Source organism: Haematobia irritans, chromosome 2 (assembly GCF_050003625.1).
Source record: "Haematobia irritans isolate KBUSLIRL chromosome 2, ASM5000362v1, whole genome shotgun sequence".
NCBI lineage: Eukaryota > Metazoa > Arthropoda > Insecta > Diptera > Muscidae > Haematobia > Haematobia irritans.
The window spans coordinates 27,537,353-27,565,115 of NC_134398.1; the positions used below are offsets into that span (position 1 = coordinate 27,537,353).

Sequence of the window (27,763 nt, forward strand, 5' to 3'; positions counted from 1 at the left end):
CAAACCAGTCAGTCGCACGGTTACTAGCAAAAGCTTAACATCTGCACATTAACAAGCAAGAATATATTGTATTTTATTTTGAGTAAAACCGAAAAAAAACTTTACTAAAGAGCTTCTCACATTAACCAACATCAACAACAACAACTATATTTACAAAAGAAAACACATAGCAAAAAATATATATTGCATAAAAACAAGTTTTGAAGTGAAGACCTATAAAATATATGACAAATAGTTCAAATACATACAAACATATGTTGGAAAATATTAAAATAAACCAAAACAACAACCACAAGAGTAATGAGGTTTGCACTTATGAATTAAAAAGAAAACCGGTTAATGGATTACATACCGCTATTAAGTGAATGAAAACAGATTTATGTGTGGCAAAAAAAAAATATGTTTACAAATACAAAAGCATAGAAAATTTTAAAGAAATGCAGACACTGTGAAATTATCGTGTAATATATGTATGTCATATCAAAATAATAAAAGATTTATAAAAGAAGTACTTAAAGTGATTACTTAAAAAAATCATACATTAAAATAACAAAAGAAGCGGCCATTTACTTGTCAAAAATTAAAAAAAAAAAAACTATAAAATTTCAAAACACATCGCAACAACGCCCCATCTTCAATAAAAGTATGACTTCAACTGTATTGCAACCAGCGGTCACAGCAACTAGAGCGTCTTCAACCGCCGAATCTTCAGCCATGGGTTGGTCGCATGATAAATTAAGATTCTCCTGTGTGGATAACATTGGTTTGAAACAGTTATGGAAATTGATTGCTTTGGATACAAATTCAAATCCCAAAACGGCTTCATCCCCCTCATCGCCAGCAAAACATTCCGATGAGATAATGGCAAATGCCATCAATAACAATAACAATAATGAGGTAAGTTAAGCACTTAACAAAAAAAGGTAACGAAAACACGCAAAGTATCTTTAGATTTCAAGTAATGATTGATCAATTGTTAAAATGTTAAACACGTAGTAGTTGTCGTCTATCCTGTGATATTGAAAGATTGAAGTATTTGCATGTTTTTTTGTTTATACAATACAACAAAACTCTAAATACGTAGATATTTTATGGGAAGATGCAAAGCATTTTGTTGTTTTTCATACTGAATTTTTATGGAGAACGTAAATAAAATGCAAATTTTTTGTTAAAAATAGAATTTTCGTGATTGACAAATACCGACGGAACATAAGTATTTTGGGGTAAATGATCAAATCCATTTTTGTTGGATTATTTTTTTTCGAAGATTTTTAATAAAATATATTTAAAGGGGGATTTTTAGGCAATTTAATTATTTATTATGTATGAATACTTTTGTTGATTTCTTAGAAGAACAATTAAATGAAATATTATTAATATTTTTTTAAATTAAATTAAAAATACACATGCGACAAGTAACAATTATATATGGTATTAAAAAAAATTAAAAAAAATATTCTTATTAAGATGTCATTTGTATTTCTATTTAACAATTTTAACAACACTTTCTGGGATAGTTTTCTTAGAGAACTCATTTTTTTAATGTATATAAAGGCGACTTCCACATTTATTGCCTTGAATTGACTAAAGATGCTTATATTTAAGTGGACAACATTGTTTTATTTTGTATAACGGTATTTTAACTCTTCTTTAAAGACATAAATAACAATGTAGAAAATGGTTTCTTGAAGTCATTTACAACTATTCCACTTATACAACATTTAATATGAGAAATGTTTTGGTTTCTACGACATTCACATTACTCTTCCAAAATTCACTAAATTTCAACTGTCATTTGCCTTATAAACATAGCTTTCAAATCTTTCTTTGAGCGTAATTTGTAGAGCATCTTATACTCTCTTCTAGTTTAGACAAACAAATATTTTGACATAACGGTAAAAAAAAACTCACTATATAAGAACTAATTAAATATTTCCATAAGAAAAATAATAATAATAATATACAACTAATATACAAATAATTGTATATAAAAGTTCAATTACCTAAAATTATATTTAATAGCCCAAGAAAACTAAAGGAGAAAAATCTCAAATGATCTTTTTAGTTTGCCTTATAAATGTAGCTTTCAAATCACTCTTTGAGCGTAATGTGTAGAGCATCTTATACTCTCTTCTAGTTTAGACAAACAAATATTTTGACATAACGGTAAATTTTGTGATGCTTTAAAGACTTGAATAACAGAGTTGCCAGCATATACAAAATTATATTTAAAGGTCCCTTACAACATCAAATTAAATCAGTACTTTAGGAAATTTTCCATTTGATAGCGATTATAAGGTAAGAAAAGAAAGCTTAACCAAAAATATATTTTGAAAATTTCAACCTTTCCATCCAAGCCGCAAAACCCATGATAACTCAGAAAAAGAACAATAGCAACAACAACAGCTCTACCAACAAAAGTAATCATTTAACCAGTCAACGTATTGCCATTGTATTGTATTTGTTGTATTTCAATTCCTCTATACCAACGACCGACGACAGTGCTGTCTTCTTTTTGGTTTTGTGACGTCAATTGTGGTATTAAACGTTGAAAATGAATGAATCGTCGTGATTAAAGTGGTTGTGACGGTTATTGCGCCAGTTGTGTGGGACAACGCATACTAACTCACGGTTTGTGTTAACCTTTAATATGGTTGGTTTATTCGCAATTTTAACACTAGGAGTTAATTTACCACGGAAATTTCTAGCAAACCGGGTTATAGACAATATGCATGATATGTTTTTGGTCTTGGTTAGGATTTCAACTACGTTTGCGTTCAATTGTTTAGTGTTTACACATCATCATCATCATGGTATGCAACGGATATCCGTGTTTATTTAATGCCAACATTTTCAATCCACAAAGAAAGTTTGCGCCATAGTCTTGTATCTTTTGTTATGCCTCTTTAAATGCGGTTTATAACAAAACAGTTTACATAAGTTATGGTATTATGACCAACAAAGTGGTACAATCATCGAACATATTGTCTTTGTTATTTCATGCCAAAAAAAAAAAAAAATAAAAACAAAAAAACTGGATGCTAAACTCTGCAATATTGGCGATTGCAGCGAATGGACAATCGATGCTAATAGTGTGGTCTTTCTTGATGGTTAAAGTTACAAGGCAAAATCGTGACGCAAGTCACGTTTACATGAACACTAATTAAAATAAAACAAGTTTTTTATTTTACTTATAGTATATATATGTATTCAGGCTTGTCAAAATGTTATAGTTCGTTTAAAATACAGAAATCGTAAGAAAATAATCAGCAATAATTGTGATTAATGAATGCAATGTCGTCAGACCGTTACAGATTATAAATGGGCGCAACGGCCCTAATTTGAATGGACTATTAATAGATATGCCACTTATATATCGGTGCATTCCATTGTATATTAAACACGTGTTTTGCCAACAAAAACATGAATTTAAATTTAACAAAAAATTATTGTATAGGATTTGGGGCGTATTTTATGATACCCTTTGAATTAATAGCTGATTCAAATATAAAACCAACTTCATGACCTTTTATGATTCAGGGTTGTCATACTGTTGGCAAATTTTATATCTTGCATCACTGGTAAATGCATAAACAGAGAGTATTAAGAAAACAAGAGGACGAAAATTTCTCTTCTACAAAAACAACAAATGTCAACCGTATAGATGTCGAACAATGCCTGCAGCTTTGGTATAAACGACGTTGCGGTCGAAGCGCTGTTTTGATAAATTGTTTATAAAGGCATCGGCAGATATAATTTCAAATTGTCTGCCAAAAAAAAATAATAGAATGAAAAGATTTGTATAAAAGAACATTTGTTACTACAAAGTAGGTTCTAAATCCTATTTTTCTTACGTTTCATAAGGCCGGCAGAGAACTGAACTGGGTGACGCCGACGCAAATTATATGATATTTGAGAGAAGCTCCGACAAAAACTGCATGATATTAGAGAAATTTTCCTTATGACTGTCACCTTCTGACGCAGTTTTGCTTCACAGTTTCGTTCTCTTGTGTTTTTATTCTCTCTGACCTTTTATGATTCTGGGTTGCCATACTGTATTGAAGTATTTTAACTCTTGCATCACTGGAAAATGCATAAAATGATTAAATGTCATTCTTTTTACAAACTGGAGGAAGGTGTTTGTGAAGGTGTTTCACGAATCATATTATATTTGATCTCATGGTAAAAAAACTAACTATATAAAAACTAATTAAATACTTCCATAAGAAACCTAAAAAAATAATATACAAACAATTGTATATTAAAGTTCAATTACCTAAAATTATATTTGTGTTATCAAAAAGAACTAAAGGAGAAAAATCTCAAATGATCTTTTAAATCAATTATTTTTTAAATAATTATTTCCGGCACATATTAAGGCAATAATGATGTGATTGTTATGGGGATTTAGATAAACCATAGATATTTTTGTTTTCTCAACTCAAACTAGTTGTTGTCAATTTTAAGACATAATTCCCACGCCAATTTACCAAAGCTTTTGTTTTGGAAAACAATAATGACAGATGAATACAATGTGTACATAAAACTTAACAGTCAAGGTATTTTTAACATTAACTTCAATGCCACATAATTGGCAGATAATATCGCTCCAATAAATTCATGTATGCAAAATAAGTTTTGTAAAACATGACAGTAACACAGCACAATATAAAATATTCCTTGTTGTTTTTTTTGGGAGGGCAAGCATTAAAGAGCACTAAATTAATTTAACAAATTCATTTGCGTCAAAGGTCTTTCGAAACGTATCAAAAAACTCAGTTAATTATATGCATTTTCTCAAAATTATAATATGCCTTTGTACCCAGCCTGCCGGGATTCAATGAACACATGTGAATCGAAGTACAAATACGGCGCGTGTAGAAATATATGTATGTCATTTTATGCATTTTTTTAAGTCAGAATTATATTTTTGTATGGCAACATATTATTTTTGAAGATAAACATTACACAATATAACACAGGAATTTACATAAACTTCTGAAGGGTCCATACACAGTAATCAGATATTTTGCTCATTTTTTTTGCTTTGTGCCCAACTATAGTTCATTGAAGTCAAGGCTAAGAATACTTGTTGTTTTTTAGGTGGGCGAAAAAAAAACATTTAAACTTCAAACACAGGTACAAATGATTACAAAAAAACATAAGAAACCCATATTATATGGTAACGTTAATTTTTAATCTTTGTATTTTACTCTGTTTAAGTGATAAGGGTTAGCACACAATAACACGATCTATATATTACTTAGATGATAGAAGCAATCATCATCATCATCACCTGTCATTCATAATTCAATTTGATGATGAAACTTTCTAAATAGAAACAGAATGCATATAATCTCTTAATATTTTTTTTGTTGTTGTCTAATGAAATAATGCCAAGGAAATTGCATCATAAATACATTCTTCAGGGTCTTCTATAACATTTTCAAAAAACCATGTCATTGTCCCATCATAAAATTGCCATTATGACAAGAAAATAGAACACTAATATCTCACTGTTCTTATCTATAAATTGTTTTTAAACAAAACAATTAAAATGTTTAATTACATTTTTTATTTATGTTTCGAAGTCTAAACAAGAGATTGTGGAATTTATAGTTGTATAAAAAAAAAGACATTTTAGGGCGATTGACAACAAGCTAGAGTGGAATGGTTTTATGCCAATTATAAACCACGATTAATTTGATACGATTTTTTTTTTTTTGCCGAAAGACATAAGTTTTGTATTTTTATTTTTTTAAAATGGACAAATTACCAAATTCTTATACAAGTATTAAAGACGAATGTTTTCATGGAATTTTGTAGAATCGAAATCGCCAAATGAAATATAGTAAAAACAAAACATTTGAAAATTATTTGAAATCGGCTTCCTTTTACACAATAATAAAAGAGAGTTAGAAGAGAGAGTAAGAGTGTGCTACCACATATTGAAGAAATCGCCAAATGAAATATAGTAAAAACAAAACATTTGAAAATTATTTGAAATCGGCTTCCCTTTACACAATAATAAAAGAGAGTTAGAAGAGAGAGTAAGAGAGTGCTACCACATATTGAAGAAAGTAGCTTACATTTATTAATCAACATAAATTTCCTTTTCTCTAACTGTTATGAATCATATTTTAATACGCTTTAATTATTCGTAAATATTACAAAGTAATATGTTTCCCTAATAGAAAATAATAGTAATAGAAATAAGATTAATAAAAAATAATATATTGATATAAAAGTAGATTTGTTTGTTGTTGTTTCAATTATATTCGATATGGATTCATTATATGTGGCTATTGTTTTTTTTAACATATGCTAATTTACAGTATGTGCAATAGTATTTTAAAATAAATTTACAGATTTTTATTCATAATAACCTACTCTGGGCAAAAGAGTGAGCAAAAAAAAGTTGTACACCAAATTGAAATAAATTGAGAAAAGATATGTAATATTTTGGTAGTAAATATATATTTATTATAACTTAAATTAAAGCTAGGATCTTAAGCTTTAATTTAAGGTATAATAAATACCATATTTACTTGATATTATTTATATCGTTTACTTTATTATTTATATCGTTTACTTTACATTGCTGTACAACTTTTTTTTCTGCTGACTGTATATGAGTTGGCAACTTATTGAAAAATAACGGTAAAATTATGAAAAGCAATGCCACAATGCAATAAGTGATGCCAATAGTCATCAAGGTGGCAATATACTATAAATAACCGTTAGACTATATGAAGCTACTCCACAAAATCCAAAGATAAGTGAGAATAACAAGATTAAGCCTTGTGCTCTTATAAAGAGAAAACAAATATCAAGGTATAGAGGGCTATGAGAAATATGATAAAATTGTCTTAATTGTCAATTTTTTCCAAAGCAGCTCTGCCCAGGAATAAATTTAAAACGGCAATATTCACATACAACCATACTGAATATTAGCTTTAAAATACACATACGTTTTATTTTAATTTTCTACAATCGTTTTGGTATTACTTTTGTGGGTTTTTATTCAAAAATTTATGAAAAACACAAATGTTATGATATTTTCCGAAGCAAATGGCAGTACATTTGAGAGACACGTCGACGCAAACTTCATTATATTTTGTTGGCAGAGTCCTCTAGTGCTTGAGGTTTGCTATGACAAGACTGCGTCTTCTTCTAATTTGTCTATAAAAAAACCTCCCAAGTGTTGCCATATCAATGGTCTTAAATTTATATAAAGTTATAAAATTAAAACTTTTATAAGATATATTACCCATATTCAAAACAATTTACTTACAGTTATACAATTTAGCCATTCAAATTTCGTGAGTAACAAACATTTCAAATTTAATTTGAAATCGCCTTCCCTTTAGACAATAATAAAAGAGAATTAATGTTCTACATGTGCTTGAACAATTTGAAGAATGTAGCTTATATTAATAAACTAAATTAAATTTCCTTTTCTCTAACTGTTAGAACATAAACAATATTTAATACGCTTTAATTATTCTTAAATATTTCTAAGTAATATGTTTCCCTAATAGAAAATAATATATTGATATAAAAGCAGATTTATTTGTTTTCGTATCCAGGGTATTAACAAAGGCTATGACTTAAGTAAACATTATTATTATTTTTTTGTTTTTTTTTTTTTAATATTATTTTACAATATCATTTTATTAAGGCGATAAGATTTGGCTTCCCTACGATAACAACCAGAGAAAAACAATATTTACAAATCACCAAGAGAGCAAAGCAATAAAACCGGAAAAATAACTGTTATTTTACAATATTGTCACAGATTAAAAACGAAGAGACAATTTTTTAATTAAGACAAACGCACAAAAAACAATGCAATCAAAAGCAAAGAAGAAAACAAAATTGTGGTAGAAATAATACATTTTAATAGAAATATAAATTAGAGTGGGGAATAACAAAGATTCACTCGGTATTATTATATCTTAAACACCCGAAATTTTAAAGTTCACATCAACACGAGTTTTAGCTTTAGTATTTTCCACGATGAACATAACGGAAATTGTAGCATGAGAAAAAAAAGAAAAAAATCTACAATTGATAAAATTTAAATATAATTTTCATCTACTGATATTTCAAATAAAAAATTCACTGGAAAAGGTCGGGAAAAAACCTTGAAATAGACTTGTTCTATTTGCATTTATATACATTGACCTTAACATTCCATTAAAATAAATAAAAATCTGAAAAAACAACAAACATTTGAAAATTAAATTGAATTTAACAAGATTTCAAATTCAAGCCTTTGAAAAATAAAAAAACATTGGAAAATTAAATTGAATTTAATAAGATTTCAAATTCATTGAAATAAAAGGTATAAATTACCGCTACAGTTTCGCAAAAGCATATTTATGAAGTAATATTTGGTATGTATATATATATATATATATATATATATATATATATATATATATATATATATATATATATATATATATATATATATATATATATATATATATATATATATATATATATATATATATATATATATATATATATATATATATATATATATATATATATATATATATATATATATATATATATATAAAGGGTGATTTGTTAAGAGCTTGATAACTTTTTAAAAAAAAAACCCATAAAATTTGCAAAATCTCATCGGTTCTTTATTTGAAACGTTAGATTGGTCCATGACATTTACTTTTTGAAGATAATTTCATTTAAATGTTGACCGCGGCTGCGTCTTAGGTGGTCCATTCGGAAAGTCCAATTTTGGGCAACTTTTTCGAGCATTTCGGCCGGAATAGCCCGAATTTCTTCGGAAATGTTGTCTTCCAAAGCTGGAATAGTTGCTGGCTTATTTCTGTAGACTTTAGACTTGACGTAGCCCCACAAAAAATAGTCTAAAGGCGTCAAATCGCATGATCTTGGTGGCCAACTTACCGGTCCATTTCTTGAGATGAATTGTTCTCCGAAGTTTTCCCTCAAAATGGCCATAGAATCGCGAGCTGTGTGGCATGTAGCGCCATCTTGTTGAAACCACATGTCAACCAAGTTCAGTTCTTCCATTTTTGGCAACAAAAAGTTTGTTAGCATCGAACGATAGCGATCGCCATTCACCGTAACGTTGCGTCCAACAGCATCTTTGAAAAAATACGGTCCAATGATTCCACCAGCGTACAAACCACACCAAACAGTGCATTTTTCGGGATGCATGGGCAGTTCTTGAACGGCTTCTGGTTGCTCTTCACTCCAAATGCGGCAATTTTGCTTATTTACGTAGCCATTCAACCAGAAATGAGCCTCATCGCTGAACAAAATTTGCCGATAAAAAAGCGGATTTTCTGCCAACTTTTCTAGGGCCCATTCACTGAAAATTCGACGTTGTGGCAGATCGTAAGTCTATTCATGATGAAATGTCAAAGCATACTGAGCATCTTTCTCTTTGACACCATGTCTGAAATCCCACGTGACCTGTCAAATACTAATGCATGAAAATCCTAACCTCAAAAGAATCACCCTTTATATATATATATATATATATATATATATATATATATATATATATATATATATATATATATATATATATATATATATATATATATATATATATATATATATATATATATATATATATATATATATATATATATATATATATATATATATATATATATATATATATATATATATATATATATATATATATATATATATCTTTTGACATTGCCAAATATTTCAAATTCTAGAAATAATTGAAATATTAAATATTTTATTAAATTTTTAATTCTGTGTACGTATGTATACTTTGCAAAATACATAATAAATTATTTTTTAAAATTTCATTATATTTAATTTTGGAACAAAACATAATTTTTATCCCATTGTCAAAACACTTTCTTGACAAACTGTATATATATATTATTTTACAAAACTTATGTAGACTCATATTTAACCTTTAAGTATTTTTATTTTCTCATTATTTAGTTTGATAATAGATCTATATTTTTTTTTCCATATGTCAATGTCAAAACTGTCATCTTATAAGACATTTAATAAATAAATGCCTTGTATAAAAAAAATCATTGATCAGTAATATGTAAGAGTAAAACTAAAAAAAAAAAACAATTATTTGAAATTTTTTGAGGTTTCTATTTTAACACCTGTTCAAACTATTGATTATTGAAAATTGCATTCCCCACATGACATGAAAATTTCCCATTGAATGTGGCTTTGTGGCAATTCGACAAACAGTTTTTTTTGCAAATTTATTTAAGAAATTCCTTTGGGTATTTCGTACAAAACAATATTGAAACAAGTGTGTTTTGGCAAAAAACGTCAAACCTTTGCTGGGAATTTTTATAAACTTGTGGGTAGTACAATAATGTGAGAGGGGGTGGAATTTATTGATGAAATCTTGATAAGGAATTTTTAAATATTTAATATGTCAATAATAGTCTGATATCACATGTTTTGTATATTCACCGAATGAGTTTCAATACCATATATGGTGAAGTTCTAGAACCAATAAATTTTCAAGGATAGAAATTAATTAATTCCTCGAATCATATATTTTATAAAAGGTGTATTTTTTTTTTCAAAAATCACAAATAACATGAATCAGTCAATCATTTGTAGCTCACACATTATTCTCTGTAATATCTGTTATTTGTATGACAAAACCACCTGGTTTTACTTATTAATTTCCATAAGCTGAAAGCAGATATATATTCATTACTTACTGTTGCAAATATCACACTATTATTATTATTATTGTATACACAACTACAAAGCATTGTAATAAGAAACATTTCAAGTCATAAATAATAATGAGATTTTTGCCATATACATATTCCATGAATATTGTGGGTGGTACAATGACAATGAAAGTTTTCAATTATATTCGATATGGAGACGATCATTCACTATATATATATGGCTATTGTTTTGTTTCTTTTTAAATATATGCTAATATTTTAAAATAAATTTACAGATTTTTATAGGTAACAAGTAATTCAAATAATCTACCTTACATATTTGAGATGGCAACTTATTGATAAATAACGGTAAAATTATGCAAAGCAGAACCACAATGCAACAAGTGATGCCAATATTCATCAATGTGGCAATATATTATAAATAACGGTTAGACTATATGAAGCTACTCCAGAAACAGCGTTGCCACAATGAATTTTTATTTTTGACCAACATTTTTCCAAAATTGGACCAAAATTCGTACCAGCGGACCATTTTTCCAAATTGAATTAATATAATTTAAAAGTTAAAAATTTTCCAAAAATTTTACTTCAATAGCAAAATTTTATTTTTATTTCTATAGAAAATTTTGTTAAAATTTTATTTCTATAGAAAATTTTTTCAAAATTTTATTTTTATAGAAAATGTTGCCAAAATTTTTTTCCTATAGAAAATTTTATCCAAATTTTATTTCTATTGAAAATTTTATCCAAATTTTATTTCTATTGAAAATTTCGTCAAAATTTTATTTCTATAGAAATTTTTGTCCAACTTTTATTTCTATAGAAAATTCTATCCAAATTTTATTTCTATAGAAAATAAAATTTTTAAGTTGTGCCTTTGGAAGAACTTGCAAAATTTTTTGCTGGGCGTTTATAGGGTATGTTACCCATATACAAAACAATTCTGAGGAATTTGTTAGAATTAACGTTTACGTAAACTTTTTTTTAATAAAGTGGATATAAATTGTCACAGAATGAAGAATAAATCGACAACGAATATTTATCTGTATACGATGTCATTTGTATGTAACAAACTTAGAATGCCATAGTATTTACTATATGAACCATGACAAATATAAAACCTTCTCTACCAACAGGTATTATTATCACTATTCGAAATGATTAGTCTGAACGACGAGACAATTCACAACTGCAAACATATTCATTAGGTTCAGGTTCAAGTCGATTTTTGTATATTTTTTTTTTTTATAAAAATAAAAAATACATATTTTTCTATTAGCTTAAACAACATTCTACCTAGTACTTATACACTTCCCCTTGCTTTGCACAACGTCTTCTATTTCAATAACTACTCTTGACATTGTATGTGTTTACTTTTCTTATTCTACAATAGGTATGTGATTTTATTTTTTTTTTTTCTTCTTTTTGTTTTTAATTTGTATTAGCATTTTACATTTTTATGCTAATTAACTTATTATTTATGTCAAATTTATGGATATCTATCTATTTATCATTATTTTTCTAGCTTGATATAATTTTTGTTTTTTTTTACAAATACTTGTTCACTTATGATATAAGTACTAAACACGTTCGCTTAGATTTTGCTATTTTCACATTTATATAAGACAAACAAGTATATATGCAGAAATGTAAGTAGTTACTATATTTTACAAAAGTCAGTTTCGAATTTGAATTTATAAGGACACAGTGCTTTAGCTAAAATGTAATACAAAAGATCTTGGATGAATGCATTTGAAATTGGCATTTGGTTTATAATATAATTTTGCATAAATATTCAATAGATCATTTAACAGGTTCTATCAAAGCTCTATGAAAAATAAAAAAAAAATAATTAACAGTTAATACTTGTTTTCGGGGTCCTCACATACATATAATAGAAAAAACCATCTAAATGTAATAAAAACCTAATCACATAAAATGAAAGCAAAAAAAATGTATCAGCTATTTTTAGATATTATAATAGAGAAATAAAATACTAGTATGATAAATTATATTGTGAAATATGATGATTTTAAAATACAATACTTAAAAAAAACAACCCTCTCCGTTATATAGAATATTAGGGTTTCAATTATATAAACTAATTTTTTTGATTTGAAATCCCATGCCATTATAATCTTAACAATCCACTCTTTAGTTTTTGTTAAATAACATCAAAAGTTCTACACACAACAAACAGTATAACTTAAGGTATTGCATAAACAGATTAGGTAACTGTATTATTTGTATGTCGTTCATTTTTCTTTTAATTTTAAATACAAATCCATATTATATTGAACATCTAACTATATATTTTGTAGCAATCTTCAGTATATCTAACATACACATGTCCACTATACATGACCCCATTACTATGACTAATTGCCAATATCAAGTCATAAATGTAATCGAATAATTGTTGCTAGACCCACAATGCAAACAATGATTATTGAAAATTGAAAATAATTCAGTTCGATTTTGTATAAGTAAGCCATGACCTAATACAATACGTTATTGGGGTCTATATACATATTACAAAAAACACATATATATAGATAGTCACTATGAAAACATTAACTGTGTGGGGTATTACAATTAGCTGATCACTGTGAATTGCTGAAAAATAAATTCAAGCATCAAATACACAAAAATTTTATTATCCTACATTAACCACTTATATGGGAAAAAAGAACTGTAATCCCCCTTTTGTCTTGGTGGGGATAAGTGTAAACTAAATATACTTGGCTGTTCGATGTAATTAAACAACGTTTTTTGAAATACAATACCAACAGTTATTTTTTGGCGTTTTTTGTATTCAAGAAACACTGGCATCACTGATTTGTCTAATGATGTCCTTATAATCTCATAGCAAAAAAATAGTAGGGATGACGTTGTTGGTTTTACAACAACATATGTGTGTTTCAACGGTAAATTAGAGAGGGGAGAGAGTAGGAAATACAAGAAGACGAAAAGTTCTCTTCTGCAAACAAAAAAGAACAAATGTCAACCTCATAGATGTCGCACAATGACTGCAGCGATTTTGTAACACCGTTCTCTTGTATTTCCTACCAGGGTTGCCATTTTGGTCCGACCGGAAAAAAATTGGTCCAAAATTTTTAAATTTGGTCCGATGGTCGGACCAAATAGAATTTGGTTGATTTGGGTCCATTTTCGTCAAATCTGCATTTTTTCAAAATCTTCTATAGAAATCAAATTTTGACAAAATTTTCTATACAAATAAAATTTTGACAAAATTTTCTATAAAAATAAAATTTTGACAAAATTTTCTATAGAAATAAAATTTTGACACAATTTTGTATAAAAATAAAATTTTGACAAAATTTTCTATAGAAATAAAATTTTGACACAATTTTGTATAAAAATAAAATTTTGACAAAATTTTCTATAGAAATAAAATTTTTGACAAAATTTTCTATAGAAATAAAATTTTGACAAAATTTTGTACAGAAATAATGTTAAAAAAAAATTAAAGTTAAATTTTAATTTTAGATACAAAATTGTTTTCATTAGAAGCGATATCTATAATCTATAGAAATAAAAGTTTGACAAAATTTCCTAAAGAAATTAAATTTGTACAAAATTGTCTATAAAAATTAACTTTGTACAAAATTTTCTATAAAAATGAAATTTTGACAAAATTTTCTATAGAAATGAAATTTTGACAAAATTTTCTATAGAAATAAAATTTTGACAAAATTTTCTATAGAAATAAAATTTTGACAAAATTTTCTATAGAAATAAAATTTTAACACAATTTTCTATAGAAATAAAATTTTGACAAAAATTTCTATAGAAATAAAAAATTGACAAAAGTTTGTGCACAGAAAATAATATTATAATTTTAGAGCTAACAATAAATTGTTGTTACAGAAAATTTTTAAGTTCAACAACATTTTTGTTGATATAACAAAATGTTTGTTAATATAACAAAATTGGTTGCTAAAGTGACTAAAATCGTAATTGTATTTACAAATTACGTTGTTAGCTCAAATTTAAACATAATTTTAATTGTATTGACAATCAAATTAATTGATATTTTATTTGTGTGTATCGAAATAAAGTTTTGGGAAAAATGGTCCGCTGATACGAATTGTGGTCCAATTTTGGAAAAATGTTGGTCCAAAATAAAAACTCATTGTGGCAAGGCTGTTTCCTACTCTCTAAAGAGGGGTTTATTAGAGTTGCCATATAATTTACATTATGTTTGAAAAATAAAGCATACAATTTAAACCAATAAAATAAAATCAATTTAAAAAGCTATATTATTTTATATATGTTAAAAAAAAAAAAAAAGTTTTGTTTCTTCAAAATATTTTCTAATACAACTTCTGGCAATAAACATTAATATTCATAACCATAAATAGTAAAACAACATTCCTAAATAGATGTAATTATTAGAACATATGTTGCTATTATAGTTTCACAAAACAGTTAATAACACATATTTATCAATCAAAATTGCTATGTTTACAAAAACTAAAATCAATTATTTCATTTAGTAAATAAACTATATCGCATTCACAAAAATTTTTGTGCTAATACACAAAAAAAAATATGACTTAGAGATAGCCGGAAGTATTACTGCACATTTGCTATGATTTAATTATTATTGAGTTTCACGAACGCCCCTAGAATATTTATTATTATTGGTATATAAAATTGTAATTTATTTTGTTCATATTCAAAATAATTTAATTCAATTCTATTTTTGCAGCCATTTGAATTTGAATTATGTATTTCAATCACGTTCTGTACGTTACTAACCTTCATTATTAATGTGGCAGAGAGAGAGAGAGAGAGAGATAAACGAAACAAAACTTAATGTGAACTTAAAATAAATACAATAAATAAATAAAACAAAAAACATTTTAAGTGCTTTTGATATGAACAAAAAAACGAAACAAAACTTAATGTGAACTTATAATACAATAAAGAAGAAATTTTTAAATGCTTTGGAAAAAAAATAAATACAATATAAACTGAACAAAAGAAGTTCTATATAGCCAGCACATATTATTTCCATTATTAAAAAAAACAAACGCAAAGAGGGCAATGAATTATTAACAGCATTTGATAAATACAGATTTGGCCAAAGTTAATGTTAGAGAATTGCAATATATTAAGATGATGAAACATAAAAAGCTTAATAAAATTTTCCATTTCTTAAGCATTTATGGAATGACAGGCTTATTTTAATTTTGAGATAATAAAAATGTGTTTATATTAGCATTTTGACAAGTTCCAAACGACTTTCCATAAATTTTAATATTAAAATTTGTTGGTATCAGATTTTTGGCCATTAATAAATATTTTCTCATTTAGTCAATAAATAGACAAATCAAACAAAAATTTACATTTAAATATACTAAATATAATATTTATTAGACAATTATAAAGCAGTTTTTAAGTAGAAACAAAATATACATCGATCGCTTACTGTTATTTAGCTGATCTTTTTGATTTAGTGGTGTGAAGTTTTTAGAGTCATCGCACAAAAAAAAACATGATTATAAAGTCGATGGTGTGACGTCAATTGTGACCTTAATAAATGAACGGGTTTGTTTACATAAAGAAAAAAAAACAAAATTTGACAGAAACAAAATATATTGCAAATAATTTTATGTGGGATATTCAAAAATAAAAATTGCAAAAATTATTAAATTCCAAAACTTTTGATTCAGCCATAATTGACGAAACAAAAACACAAAACTTTTGACATTGCAAAAGAAACATCAAAATTCCTTTGTACTCATAACACGTCACTTGCATAAATTTTATAATAAAATTGAACCTTTTTTTATACCTATATATGCAAATATAAAAAAGTTTTTTTCGTAACACAAATATAATGGAATTAATTTGATCAAAATGATATGTAATGAATGATTGACAGACCATAAACATACATACAGACTAGATACAAAATTACCATTTTTGACATTTGAGTTTTGTTTTATTTTAAATTTCGAAAATAGGAGATTTCTGCTGTTTCAGCGATGTCACCTTGTTATATTATAATATCAAATTTTAGACAGACCATAAACATGCATACAGACTAGAAACAAAATTACCATTTTTGACATTTGATTTTTGTTTAATTTTAAACCTCGTAAATAGGAGATTTCTGCTGTTTCAGCGATGCCACCTTGTTATATTATAATATCAAAGTTTAGACATTGCACGGGTTCTACCCTTGGCGTCAGGGCCAAACATGAAAAGGTCTGTTTTCTTTTAGCACTGGATGCAACATTTGTATGAGCTATCCAGAACATCGTTGCACTGGTGTTCTATCCAGAACAACTCATCAGTGCAAGCAGAGAGAATAAAAACACAAGAGAAGGAAAATTTCTCTTCTACAAAAACAACAAATGTCAACCGTATAGATGTCGCACAATGTATGCAGCTTTGCTATTACCGACGTTGCGGTCGAAACGCTGTTTTGATAAATTGTTTATAAAGGCATTCGCAGTTATAATTTCAAATTGTCTGCCAACAATTTTAATGGAATGAAAGCATTTATAAAAAAAAGAACATTTGTTACTACAAAGTAGGTTCTAAATCCTATTTTCCTTATGTTTCGTAAAGCCGGCAGAGAACTGAACTGGGTGACGCCGACGCAAACTGTATGATATTTGAGGGAAGCGCCGACAAAAACTGCATGATATTAGAGAAATTTTCCATGACTGCCACCTACTGAAGCAGTTTCGCTTCACAGTTTCGTTCTCTTTTTTTCTTAATACTCTCTGGTGCAAGTCGCGCCAATGTTGCCAGATTGTATTTTGATAAAGTGACGCTTTTATCGTCATAAATAATCGCAGCAGTAAATATTTATTACTATTTTCAAAAAAATGCAAGATTTCACTTCTTTTCTGTGATTGTTTTTAAACAGCTGATGACACACACAAAAAAATTTCGAAAATTTTCCAATTAAAATTTTAATTGAGTTTTAAAAAATATTCAATTAAAAATTTAATTGATTCAAAAAATGTTTGACCTTCAATTAATTTTTTAATTGGTACTATCATTTCTGTGATTGAAGACATTTCAATTAAAAATTAATTGGATCAATTAATTTCGTGATTGAATCAGAAAAAAAAATTTTGTGTGCAGTGTTGCATATTTTTAGAGATATCCTGGATAAACGATTACTCTGTTTTCTTTTAGTCATTCACGGCTTATGCGCTTTACAGACTATCAGTTATTCCGGACGACAGTGCTCGTGTCGAACATATCCCATATATATTTTGCACATTTTAAGTTAAGTCCGAAGGCATAATCGACACTGCTGCATGTTTATGGGATCGATAACACATTTACCGATTATTTAGTCATCGCCGACAATTCGTATCGATCCGACACACTGTAAGATTATTTACAAACACCGACATTCCGTCCGGAATAACAGATAGTCTGTAAAGCGCATTAGGGTATCCAATGCTAAAAGAAAACAGACCTAAAAATAAACAAAAGATAATCAATCACAATAGGAGCTTTAATTTGAAACTTATTTGTATGCAACTCGCTTTCAAAGCGAATGATTTGTGTTTGTTCAATATGTGTTTTCAAATAAGATATTCTTAACCCTAGATTAAATTAATGAAAATTATCATAAATACAGACAAAATAAAAAACTATGCTACAAAAATAAATAATGGAAATTCAATTTATATTATTTTGTAAATAATCTTGGATATTTAAGTTGTTAATTAACATGTCTTTGTTGTTGTGTTTTTTTTTTTTTCTTTTCAAAATTTACTTTTGCCTTTGATTAAAAACACAGTCTTAAAACAAGTATCAAATACAAATATTCATAAAATCATTGACGTCACATGCATAAATTTTTTTATACTGTGTAGAATAAAAAAAAAAAATACAGATATTTCTATTAGATTTATAAATAACAACCAAAGACTTAAGATAAAGCAAAAGTAGAAGTAGAAGTAATTCAATATTTGTATGGTTTGGTTGTATTTAAGAGGATTTCCGAAAATTATTATTACAAAAAAAACGATGAAATTTTATAAATATTTACATAAAATAAAAACAAAACAAATGGTAAGGGTTGGATACATTTTTTTTTTTTTTTTTTTTTTTTTTTTAAAAAAAAAAATAATAATTATCTCAAAAAATTTTCAAAACAATGAAGTATATAGTACAACTTTTGTCTTTCCCTTGATCTAATTTGAGTTGAATATCCCTTGCAACAAATAAAATATTATTCATTTCCTGCATCTTTATGGCAAGAACAATATTTAAATTTTATTGAAAATTTAAAATACCAAGTTACAAAAAAAAAACAAAATTACATATATTGTCCGGAAGTTTTCGAGAGGAAAAGTCAACACACTTTTATAAATTCACATTAGTAATGTTGTGAGAAAAGTAAAAAAGCCAATAAAGCCTTTGTGTAATGTACATAAATTGGAGAAACAGTGAATATATTACAATATGTGTGAGAAATTTTTTTCAAGATCACTGCATAAATCAAAATACAAAATAATGGAATAAAATTCGACAATTTAATTATACATATATGCCTATAGTTATAATAATTTACTGACAGTTTAAGGCCCGTACTCTGTTCGTCTTTCGCGTTGAAACTCCATACAAAACCAAAAAAATGCGAAAAAAAAACTAGCGAAATTTTTTTCCATTTGTAGTACTCTGTTTTTTTTCGAGTTGAAAAACTGATGTTTATTGCATGGCGCCATTTACAATGTGAATTAAGAAATAATTTATTTATTAAAATTATTTGCGTGGGTTTATAACGCAAACACGTATCATATTTTTGTTCCGAAAATATACAAATACATCAAAGGAGTAGTAAATCAATTGCCCAAGGAAAAATAAAATGTTAATTTTGTAATAGCAAGCAGCAACCACTAACTTAATTCAATATCGCTCCCAGTTAAATAGCGTTCCCTGTTACCGAAATAAATACCGCTTTCTATGGTTTCTATAAAATTTTTCGCAAGAATGAACATAGTACCGGCCTTTAAGCCTAGTACTAAGATCGCGTTTTCGCACGAAAAACTGCGGAATAAATGCGAAATCTTTGTATTTTCAAACACATATTTCGACAACCCTGGATTTTTCGCACGAGAAAATAGGCGGGTATATTATTTCGCATAAATAAGTTAACATCCCTGGGTTTGAGACCCTATTTACGGAGATAGATGAAGATATTCGTTTTTCGCAGAAACGAACTTAGTACTAAGCATTATCGAAGGAATGTATGATATGGTAATAGTAGGTTTAAAGTTTACATTAACTTTTTATTAATATGGGGAATATTATTTGTATTAACTTAAAAGTTGTTTGTTTAGTTTAGTTTTCAATTTATATTATTTTCATTTATATATAATATTATCGAATTCAGTCTAATTAGTAACAAAAACAATTGAAACTTTACCACGTCCACAAACGTGTCTATATGAATTTTTTATATATTCTTTATTATTCAGACTTATATATTATGTCACATGACTCGAAATCTAAGGTTTCGAACCAAAGACCAAAAAAAAACCCTGCAAATCATAATAAAATAAACAGAAGAAAAAAAATTAAATTCGATTTCTGCAACATAACTTAAGGATCTTTTTCTTCAATCCCAGCTAGGAGAATACCAACAATTTTATTAAATTTAAAATTTAGTTAAATTCTAATCTAAAAACTAAATGAAAATTAATTAAAACGTGCTTTATTAAAACCCAAGGGCCTTTTATGAAATATCACGTATTTAAAATTGTGGCCAATTGCGATGTTATCAAAGTTTAAATTTTTATCTTTGTATTTTGTTTTTTAGTATATTTGTTGTGACATTACCATCACAAGGTTGTTTATATATATGTGTACATATTAATATGACATTTTAATTTATACCTATATTGTTCTTGTTATCAAGAACACAAAATTTCAAAAAAAAATGTTGCGGTTGTTCATCACTGCTGTCATTATGATAACGTCACTGCTGTCATTAGACATAAAACAATTTACACACTCAACCCATAATATATATCTTCTTTTTTGTGTTTATAAGGTTATTAAAGTTTTTAGCATAAAATTTAATTTTAGTTCAAGTTGAAAATTAAACCAAGAAAGTTGGATAGGAAAAATATAATTTTTCTTTTGAAAATCTATCAAAATGGAAGAAAAGGTTGTAGTGAAATAAACATTTCCGATTTTTATTTCATTTAGACTATTGATAAACCATTGTAAAATAATATTTAAAACCTGATTGATTTATATTTATTGCGAAGATTAATTTTAAATTTAAATAACTACAGTGAAACCTCTCAAGCTTGGACACTCTGAAAACCGGACACCTCCCAAACGTGGACAGTTGTCTGGGGACGTTTGCTATATTAACATTACATCCAAAGTAAACGAATAAGCCTATAGTGTATTGATCCTATGCATTACAGCGCTATGTGGCAACACTGTACTAAACTACATATGACAGTCTACAAATAATTATTTACCGTTATAATACGTGCAGAGTACATTTCTTTTCGAACAAACACATAAATCGACAATAAATTACCATAAATACCATATAATATTGTTGCTTTAAAATAAAATTCTTATTTCTAAACAAATAAAAAACAAATTTTCAATGCAACAGCAAATGCTTAACATCATCATTCACAGATAATTCAAAGTAGATTACCTGGAAGGTTAATGTAATCCTCCATATAATTTCAATAATATATATCACCCTTATATATATTTTGTTTTTTATTTTAACTAATTGATGTACGTTTTCTTATCATTACAGAATCTATCATTTGAAAACTGTGAAAATATCACTGATTACTTGAGTCAACGTGATTTCAATGGTCCCAGTCGTATGTCTCTCCTAAAGTTCCTTGCCATTGTAAGTATCAATATGGTTTATTTACAAATATGCCCAATAGTGACACAAGCAAAAGAATTGTTTATTTATTACATCACTCTTGAGTATAATCAATCAAACAAATAATAAAAAAAAACGAAATTTAACAAGTAAATACCAAATTTTGCTACAAAATATTCCATAAATATTTTTTTGGTGGAAAAAAATTCCATGAATGGAAAAGTTTTATTTTTTGGTCAATGGTATGGCATACACGGTTGGTAGAATTCTACCAAAATTGCTAAATTTTTTACTCTTTGGTAGATTTCGCAAAATATTCCCAACTAAGAGATACTGAGAAAATTTTCTATAGAAGTAAAATTTTTACAAAATTTTCTATAAAAATAAAATTTTTAGAAAATTTTCTATAGAAATAAAATTTTTTGACAATTTTCTATAGAAAATAAATTTATTAGAAAATAAAATTTTTAGAAAATTTTCTATAGAAATAAAATTTTAAGAAAATTTTCTATAAAAAAATTTAGAAATAAAATTTTGACAAATTTTTCTATAGAAATAAAATTTTGAGAAAAATTTCTATAGAAATAAATTTTTGAGAAAATTTTCTATAGAAATGAAATTTTGAGAAAATTTTCTATAGAAAATAAAATTTTCTATAGAAAATAAAATTTTTAGAAAATTTTCTATAGAAATAAAATTTTTAGAAATTTTTATACAGAAAATAAAATTTTGACAATGTTTTCTATAGAAAATCAATTTCTTAGAAATTTTTACGACTTCTTTATTTGGTAGTTCTTTGGTAAAATTTTCTACAAAATAAAATATACAAAAAAATTAAAAATAAAATTTTGACAAAATTTTCTGTAGAAATAACATTTTTAGAAAATTTTTTGTAGAAATAAAATGTTTAGAAAATTGTCTATAGAAATAAAATTTTGACAAAAATTTTCTACAGAAATAAAATTTTTTGAAAATTTTCCATAGAAATAAAATGTTGAGAACAATTTCTATAGAAATAAAATTTTTAGAAAATTTTCTATAGAAAATAAAATTTTTAGAAATTTTTCTATAGAAAATAAAATTTTTAGATATTTTTCTATAGAAATAAAATTTTTAGAAAATTTTCTATAGAAATAAACTTTTTAGAAATTTTTCTATAGAAAATAAAATTTTGAGAAAATTTTCTATAGAAATAATTTTTTTACAAAATTTTCTATAGAAATAAAAATTTAACAAAATTTTCTATAGAAAATAAAATTTTTAGAAAATGTTCTATAGAAATAAATTTTTTAGAAATTTTTCTATAGAAAATAAAATTTTGAGAAAATTTTCTATAGAAAATAATTTTTTTTTAGAAAATTTTCTATAGAATATAAAATTTTCTATAGAAATAAAATTTTGTGAAAATTTTTTTAGAAATAAAATTTTTAGAAGATGTTCTATAGAAATACAATTTTTAGAAAATTTTCTATAGAAAATAACATTTTGACAAAAATTTCTATAGAAATGAAATTTTTAGAAAATTTTCTATAGAAATAAAATTTTGACAAAATTTTCTATAGAAATAAAATTTTTAGAAATTTTTTCTATAGAAAATAAAATTTTGAGAAAATTGTCTATAGAAATAAAATTATTTTTCATGTTAGCCTGATACTGAAACAGGCGATTTTTCTTAATTTTACAATTACTTATTTTTCGAGCTTTATGAAATAGTAGATGAAGGAATTTGATCAATAGAATCATTGAAAAGAAAACGCCAAATACAAATCTAAACACGCCTAGACTGTACATATTTCAGTTCGAGCAAATTAATTTTTCCACAGCCTTTAGTATAGATCTGGGTGGGAGAGATATCTCAATTTTGTTCCCTTTATGCTAATTTCTTATGGAGGGAACATTTGGGAATTTTCTTCTTACAAATTGAATCATCTTAACTCCCACTGTGCATTATCTTTTCATATAGTTACAAATCCCTTGATTTTATTTCATTTTGTTACTACAGTAATGCAACAACACGAAATTTATTTTTAGAAGCTACTGCTGAATCCACCTTAGTGGTGAACAATCGAACAAAGCTTTTGTTTCTATAGTTAACAACAACATGTGACAATTTCTAGAAAATTTTCTATAGAAATAAAATTTTTTAGAAAATTTTCTATAGAAATAAAATTTTGAGAAAATTTTCTATAGAAATAAAATTATGACATAATTTTCTATAGAAATAAAACTATGAGTTAATAGAAATAACATTTTTTGAAAATTATCGGTAGAAATAAAATTATGACAAAATTTTCTATAGAAATAAAATTATGGCATAATTTTCTATAGAAATAAAATTTTGAGAAAATTTTCTATAGAAATGAAATTTTTAGAAAATTTTCTACAAAAATAAAATTTTGAGAAAATTTTCTACAGAAATAAAATTTTGAGAAAATTTTCTAAAGAAATAATTTTTTTTGAAAATTTTCTATAAAAATAAAATTTTGACAAAATTTTCTAAAGAAAATAAAATTTTGAGAAAATTTTCTATAGAAACAAAATTTTGAGGAAATTTTCTATAGAAATAAAATTTTGAGAAAATTTTCTATAGAAATGAAATTTTGAGAAAATTTTCTATAGAAATGAAATTTTGAGAAAAATTTCTATAGAAATAAAATGTTGAGAACATTTTCTATAGAAATAACATTTTGCAAATTTTACAACTTTTTTATTTGGTAGTTCTTTGGTAAACTTTTCTACAAATTTTGGTATAGAAAATAAAATTTTGACAAAATTTTCTATGGAAATAATATTTTGACAAAATTTTCTATAGAAATAAAATTTTTAGAAAATTTTCTATAGAAATAAAATTTTTAGAAAATTTTCTATGGAAATACAATTTTTAGAAACTTTTCTATAGAAAATAAAATTTTGAGAAAAATTTCTATAGAAATAAAATTTTATGAAAATTTTCTTTAGAAATAAAATTTTTAGAAAATTTACCATAGAAATAAAATTTTGAGAAAATTTTCTATAAAAATAAAATTTTGCAAAAAAATTTTATAGAAATAAAATTTTGAGAAAATTTACTATAGAAATAAAATTTTGAGAAAATTTTCTATAAAAATAAAATTTTGCCAAAAATTTTTATAGAAATAAAATTTTGAGAAAATTTTCTATAAAAAAAAATTAGAAATTTGTCTATAGAAAATAAAATTTTGAGAAAAATTTCTAAAGAAATAAAATTTTGAGAAAATTTTCTATAGAAATAAAACTTTGACAAAATTTTCTACAAAAATTAAATTTGCAAAAAATTTCTATAGAAATAAAATTTTGAGAAAATGTTCTATAGAAATAATATTTTGAGAAAATCTTAAATAGAAAATAAAATTTTGAAAAAATTTTCTACAGAAATAAAATTTTGAGAAAATTTTCTATAGAAATAAAATTTTTAGAAAATTTTCTTTAGAAATAAAATTTTTAGAAAATTTACTATAGAAATAAAATTTTGACAAAATATGACTTTCGTTTGGTAGTTTTTTATTTTTGCTTCGAGTGCCAACAGTGATGGCATAACCTATGAAGGAGGCAAGAATACATAAAGGAACCATTAATATTGATGATCTAGATTTACAAGTCTAAAAGATTCCATAGACCTAGACAATAATATAATTGTTGCAACTGATTACAAGTGTTGTCTAATACTTGGGCAATCCATGATGCAATTTATCCTTATTTTGCAATGGGCATATATTATCATTGTATTTGAAATCAAGTTAATTGAATTGCATATTACGTTTATACATATTTATGTATAGATAATAATGAAACGATTTTAATCAAAGCCGTCATTATCGATAATGGATTGATTGACGTTTGAAATGTTAAGCTCCCCCCAGCAATTACTTAACAATTATATCTGAAATTACATCAGGCAGGTGTACTGAACATCACATTTTTTGTCGATATAAACACCCGTGTTGCCCTTTATGGGTTCCATATGTAAGACAAACTGCCTAAATTTAGATGTAATTTAATAATAATAATAATTTGTTATTCTTAGCAAGCATTTTTCACGGCGATATGCGAATGATGCATAAACATTCCTAATACAGTATTAATCAACATATATATAAGCTGGGAATTCAAAAAATTCTATACCTTATCATTAACAACAACAAAAAAGCCAACACTCATTCACGCTTTTTTAAATATTAGCCAAGTTTGTATTAACAAATGTTGGGGGAAACCATATAATTGTTTTCATATTATTTCAAATAATACTAACTAATTTTCAAATATTAATTTCTTGAACATAGAAAAAAAAGAATTCTTCTTGAATTTCCCAAATTCAAGGTAACGATATGATATTTATTTTTTGGATAACAAATTCAATTTAAATTATTAGAAAAATAAAATAAAAACTAGTGTTACTATAGGTGTATAATTTTTGTATTAAAAGATAAAAACAAAAAAGTAAATAAATAATCTTGTCATATCTATTGCTTTTAATTACAGAACGCCTTGGAATTAAGTGCTCCTGCTTCACCGGTTCTATTACAACAGCAGCAGCAACATCAAATAAATAATAAAAACAACAAACCCACAGGGTGGTTACAATTGTCTGGCCATCCAGAAAGGTAAACAAACTAAAAACAAATTTATTTGTGCAGCATACTAATTTTGTCTCTCTCTCTTTTAATTTTAGTATTGTGCCCTGTTCCAGTGGTGTGGTACGCAAACGTGTAGCCAGTTTTAGTGATTATGAAGTCCAAGCCTATCAAAAATTGTCACAAGAAGCCCATACCTCAAAAATCATTCCCGATTTCTATGGCAATATACAATTGGAAAGCGGAGAAATGTTTATTGAACTTCAAGATCTGTTGAAAGGTTTTAAGGATCCTTGTGTCATGGATATCAAAATGGGCTGTCGCACTTTCCTAGAAACTGAAGTCAGCAATAAGACTTTGAGACCTGATCTATATCAAAAAATGATTAAAGTTGATGCCCAGGCCCCCACACCAGAGGAACATGAACAAAAGGCCATAACAAAATTACGTTATATGTTATTCCGTGAAGCCATGTCCTCGTCACAATCGAAAGGTTTTCGCATTGAGGCCATACGTTTAAAGGGCAAAGCCCCCATGAAAGATTTGAAAACTGTAAGAACCTCAGATCAAATTGCCCAGACCATAGATCAGTTTCTAAATAGCAAAAAATGTGTGCAAAAAGAGCTTATCAAACGTTTGAAACATATGCGCTCTGTAATTGAGAAATCTGCATTCTTTCAAACACATGAAATTGTGGGCTCCAGTATTTTTATAGTCTATGATGATGTCAAAGTTGGTTGTTGGTTGATTGATTTTGCCAAATCCCGACCTTTGCCAGATAATGTGAAAGTAAATCATCGCTCCGAATGGATACCCGGTAATCGTGAAGAGGGCCTACTCAAAGGTATGGATGAACTAATCCATGCATTTGAAAATGCCAACCAGAAACACCAGTCACCCAGAAAATTTTTACAAATCTAACTAATCATCATAGCTTACAATGTAAACCAGTTATAATGCATATTTATACTATTTGTTTTCTTAAGACTGATCGCCATTTCTTAGATTTTAAGGTTTCATGCTTTGTAAATCAAACATTAAAATCATTAATTAATTACTATGTATTCTATTTGTTTATGCCCGTAGAATTTTTTCCATATTGGAAATATATACATTTGTTTTCTTGTTATTGTAATCTTTAGTTAGAGGAAGACTTTTCTTTTTTTGCAATTTTGAATTTGTGTTTTTGAAACAACATTTGAAAAATGAGATGAATAGTATTTGATGTGAGAACATAATGTTAGAAATTAATTTATTCGAACTTCGTTCGTTTGTTATTTTGCTTTTTGGCATAATACTGACGAAAGGAAGTAACGAAGTAAAACTAATATAATAATCCACTTACTTAATTAGTTTTTAAGTTATAAAAATCACTTAATATAAATGTAATATTTAGAGATATTGAGAAAGAAAAAAACATATAGAGAAAAAAAAACAATAATCCTCAAAAATATATATGAATGTATTTATTAAAACAAATGAGTTTTTCTTTTGCATAACAACAAGGAATCGTATTAAACTGCTACAAGGAACCAATGGATATGGGATTGGAATGAAATTTTATAGAGGATTTTGCCAAAAAC

General features: G+C 26.2%; 1 protein-coding gene across 3 annotated transcripts; it reads left to right on the forward strand.

Moving 5' to 3' along the window:
- IP3K1 (inositol-trisphosphate 3-kinase-like protein) lies at nt 1-27,659 on the forward strand. Of its 3 annotated transcripts, none has more exons than XM_075293633.1 (4): nt 1-897; nt 21,514-21,612; nt 26,089-26,210; nt 26,279-27,659. In XM_075293633.1, the coding sequence occupies exons 1-4, from the start codon at nt 646-648 to the stop codon at nt 27,099-27,101; spliced, it is 1,296 nt and encodes a 431-aa protein (XP_075149748.1). In that variant the 5' UTR covers nt 1-645; the 3' UTR covers nt 27,102-27,659. The 3 variants fall into 3 exon arrangements, with proteins under 3 accessions (XP_075149748.1, XP_075149750.1, XP_075149749.1); XM_075293635.1 differs by lacking the exon at nt 1-897 and adding an exon at nt 21,228-21,418; XM_075293634.1 differs by lacking the exon at nt 1-897 and adding an exon at nt 21,228-21,412.
- The last annotated feature ends 104 nt before the right edge of the window (nt 27,660-27,763 follow it).

What these genes read in the sequence shown, in the direction of transcription:
- IP3K1 (XM_075293633.1), top strand. Translation starts at nt 646, where the DNA reads ATGACTTCAACTGTATTGCAACCAGCGGTCACAGCAACTAGAGCGTCT. An exon ending in ATAACAATAACAATAATGAG is followed by an intron (nt 898 to 21,513) that starts GTAAGTTAAGCA and finishes TTATCATTACAG; the next exon opens with AATCTATCATTTGAAAACTG. An exon ending in TCCTAAAGTTCCTTGCCATT is followed by an intron (nt 21,613 to 26,088) that starts GTAAGTATCAAT and finishes TTTTAATTACAG; the next exon opens with AACGCCTTGGAATTAAGTGC.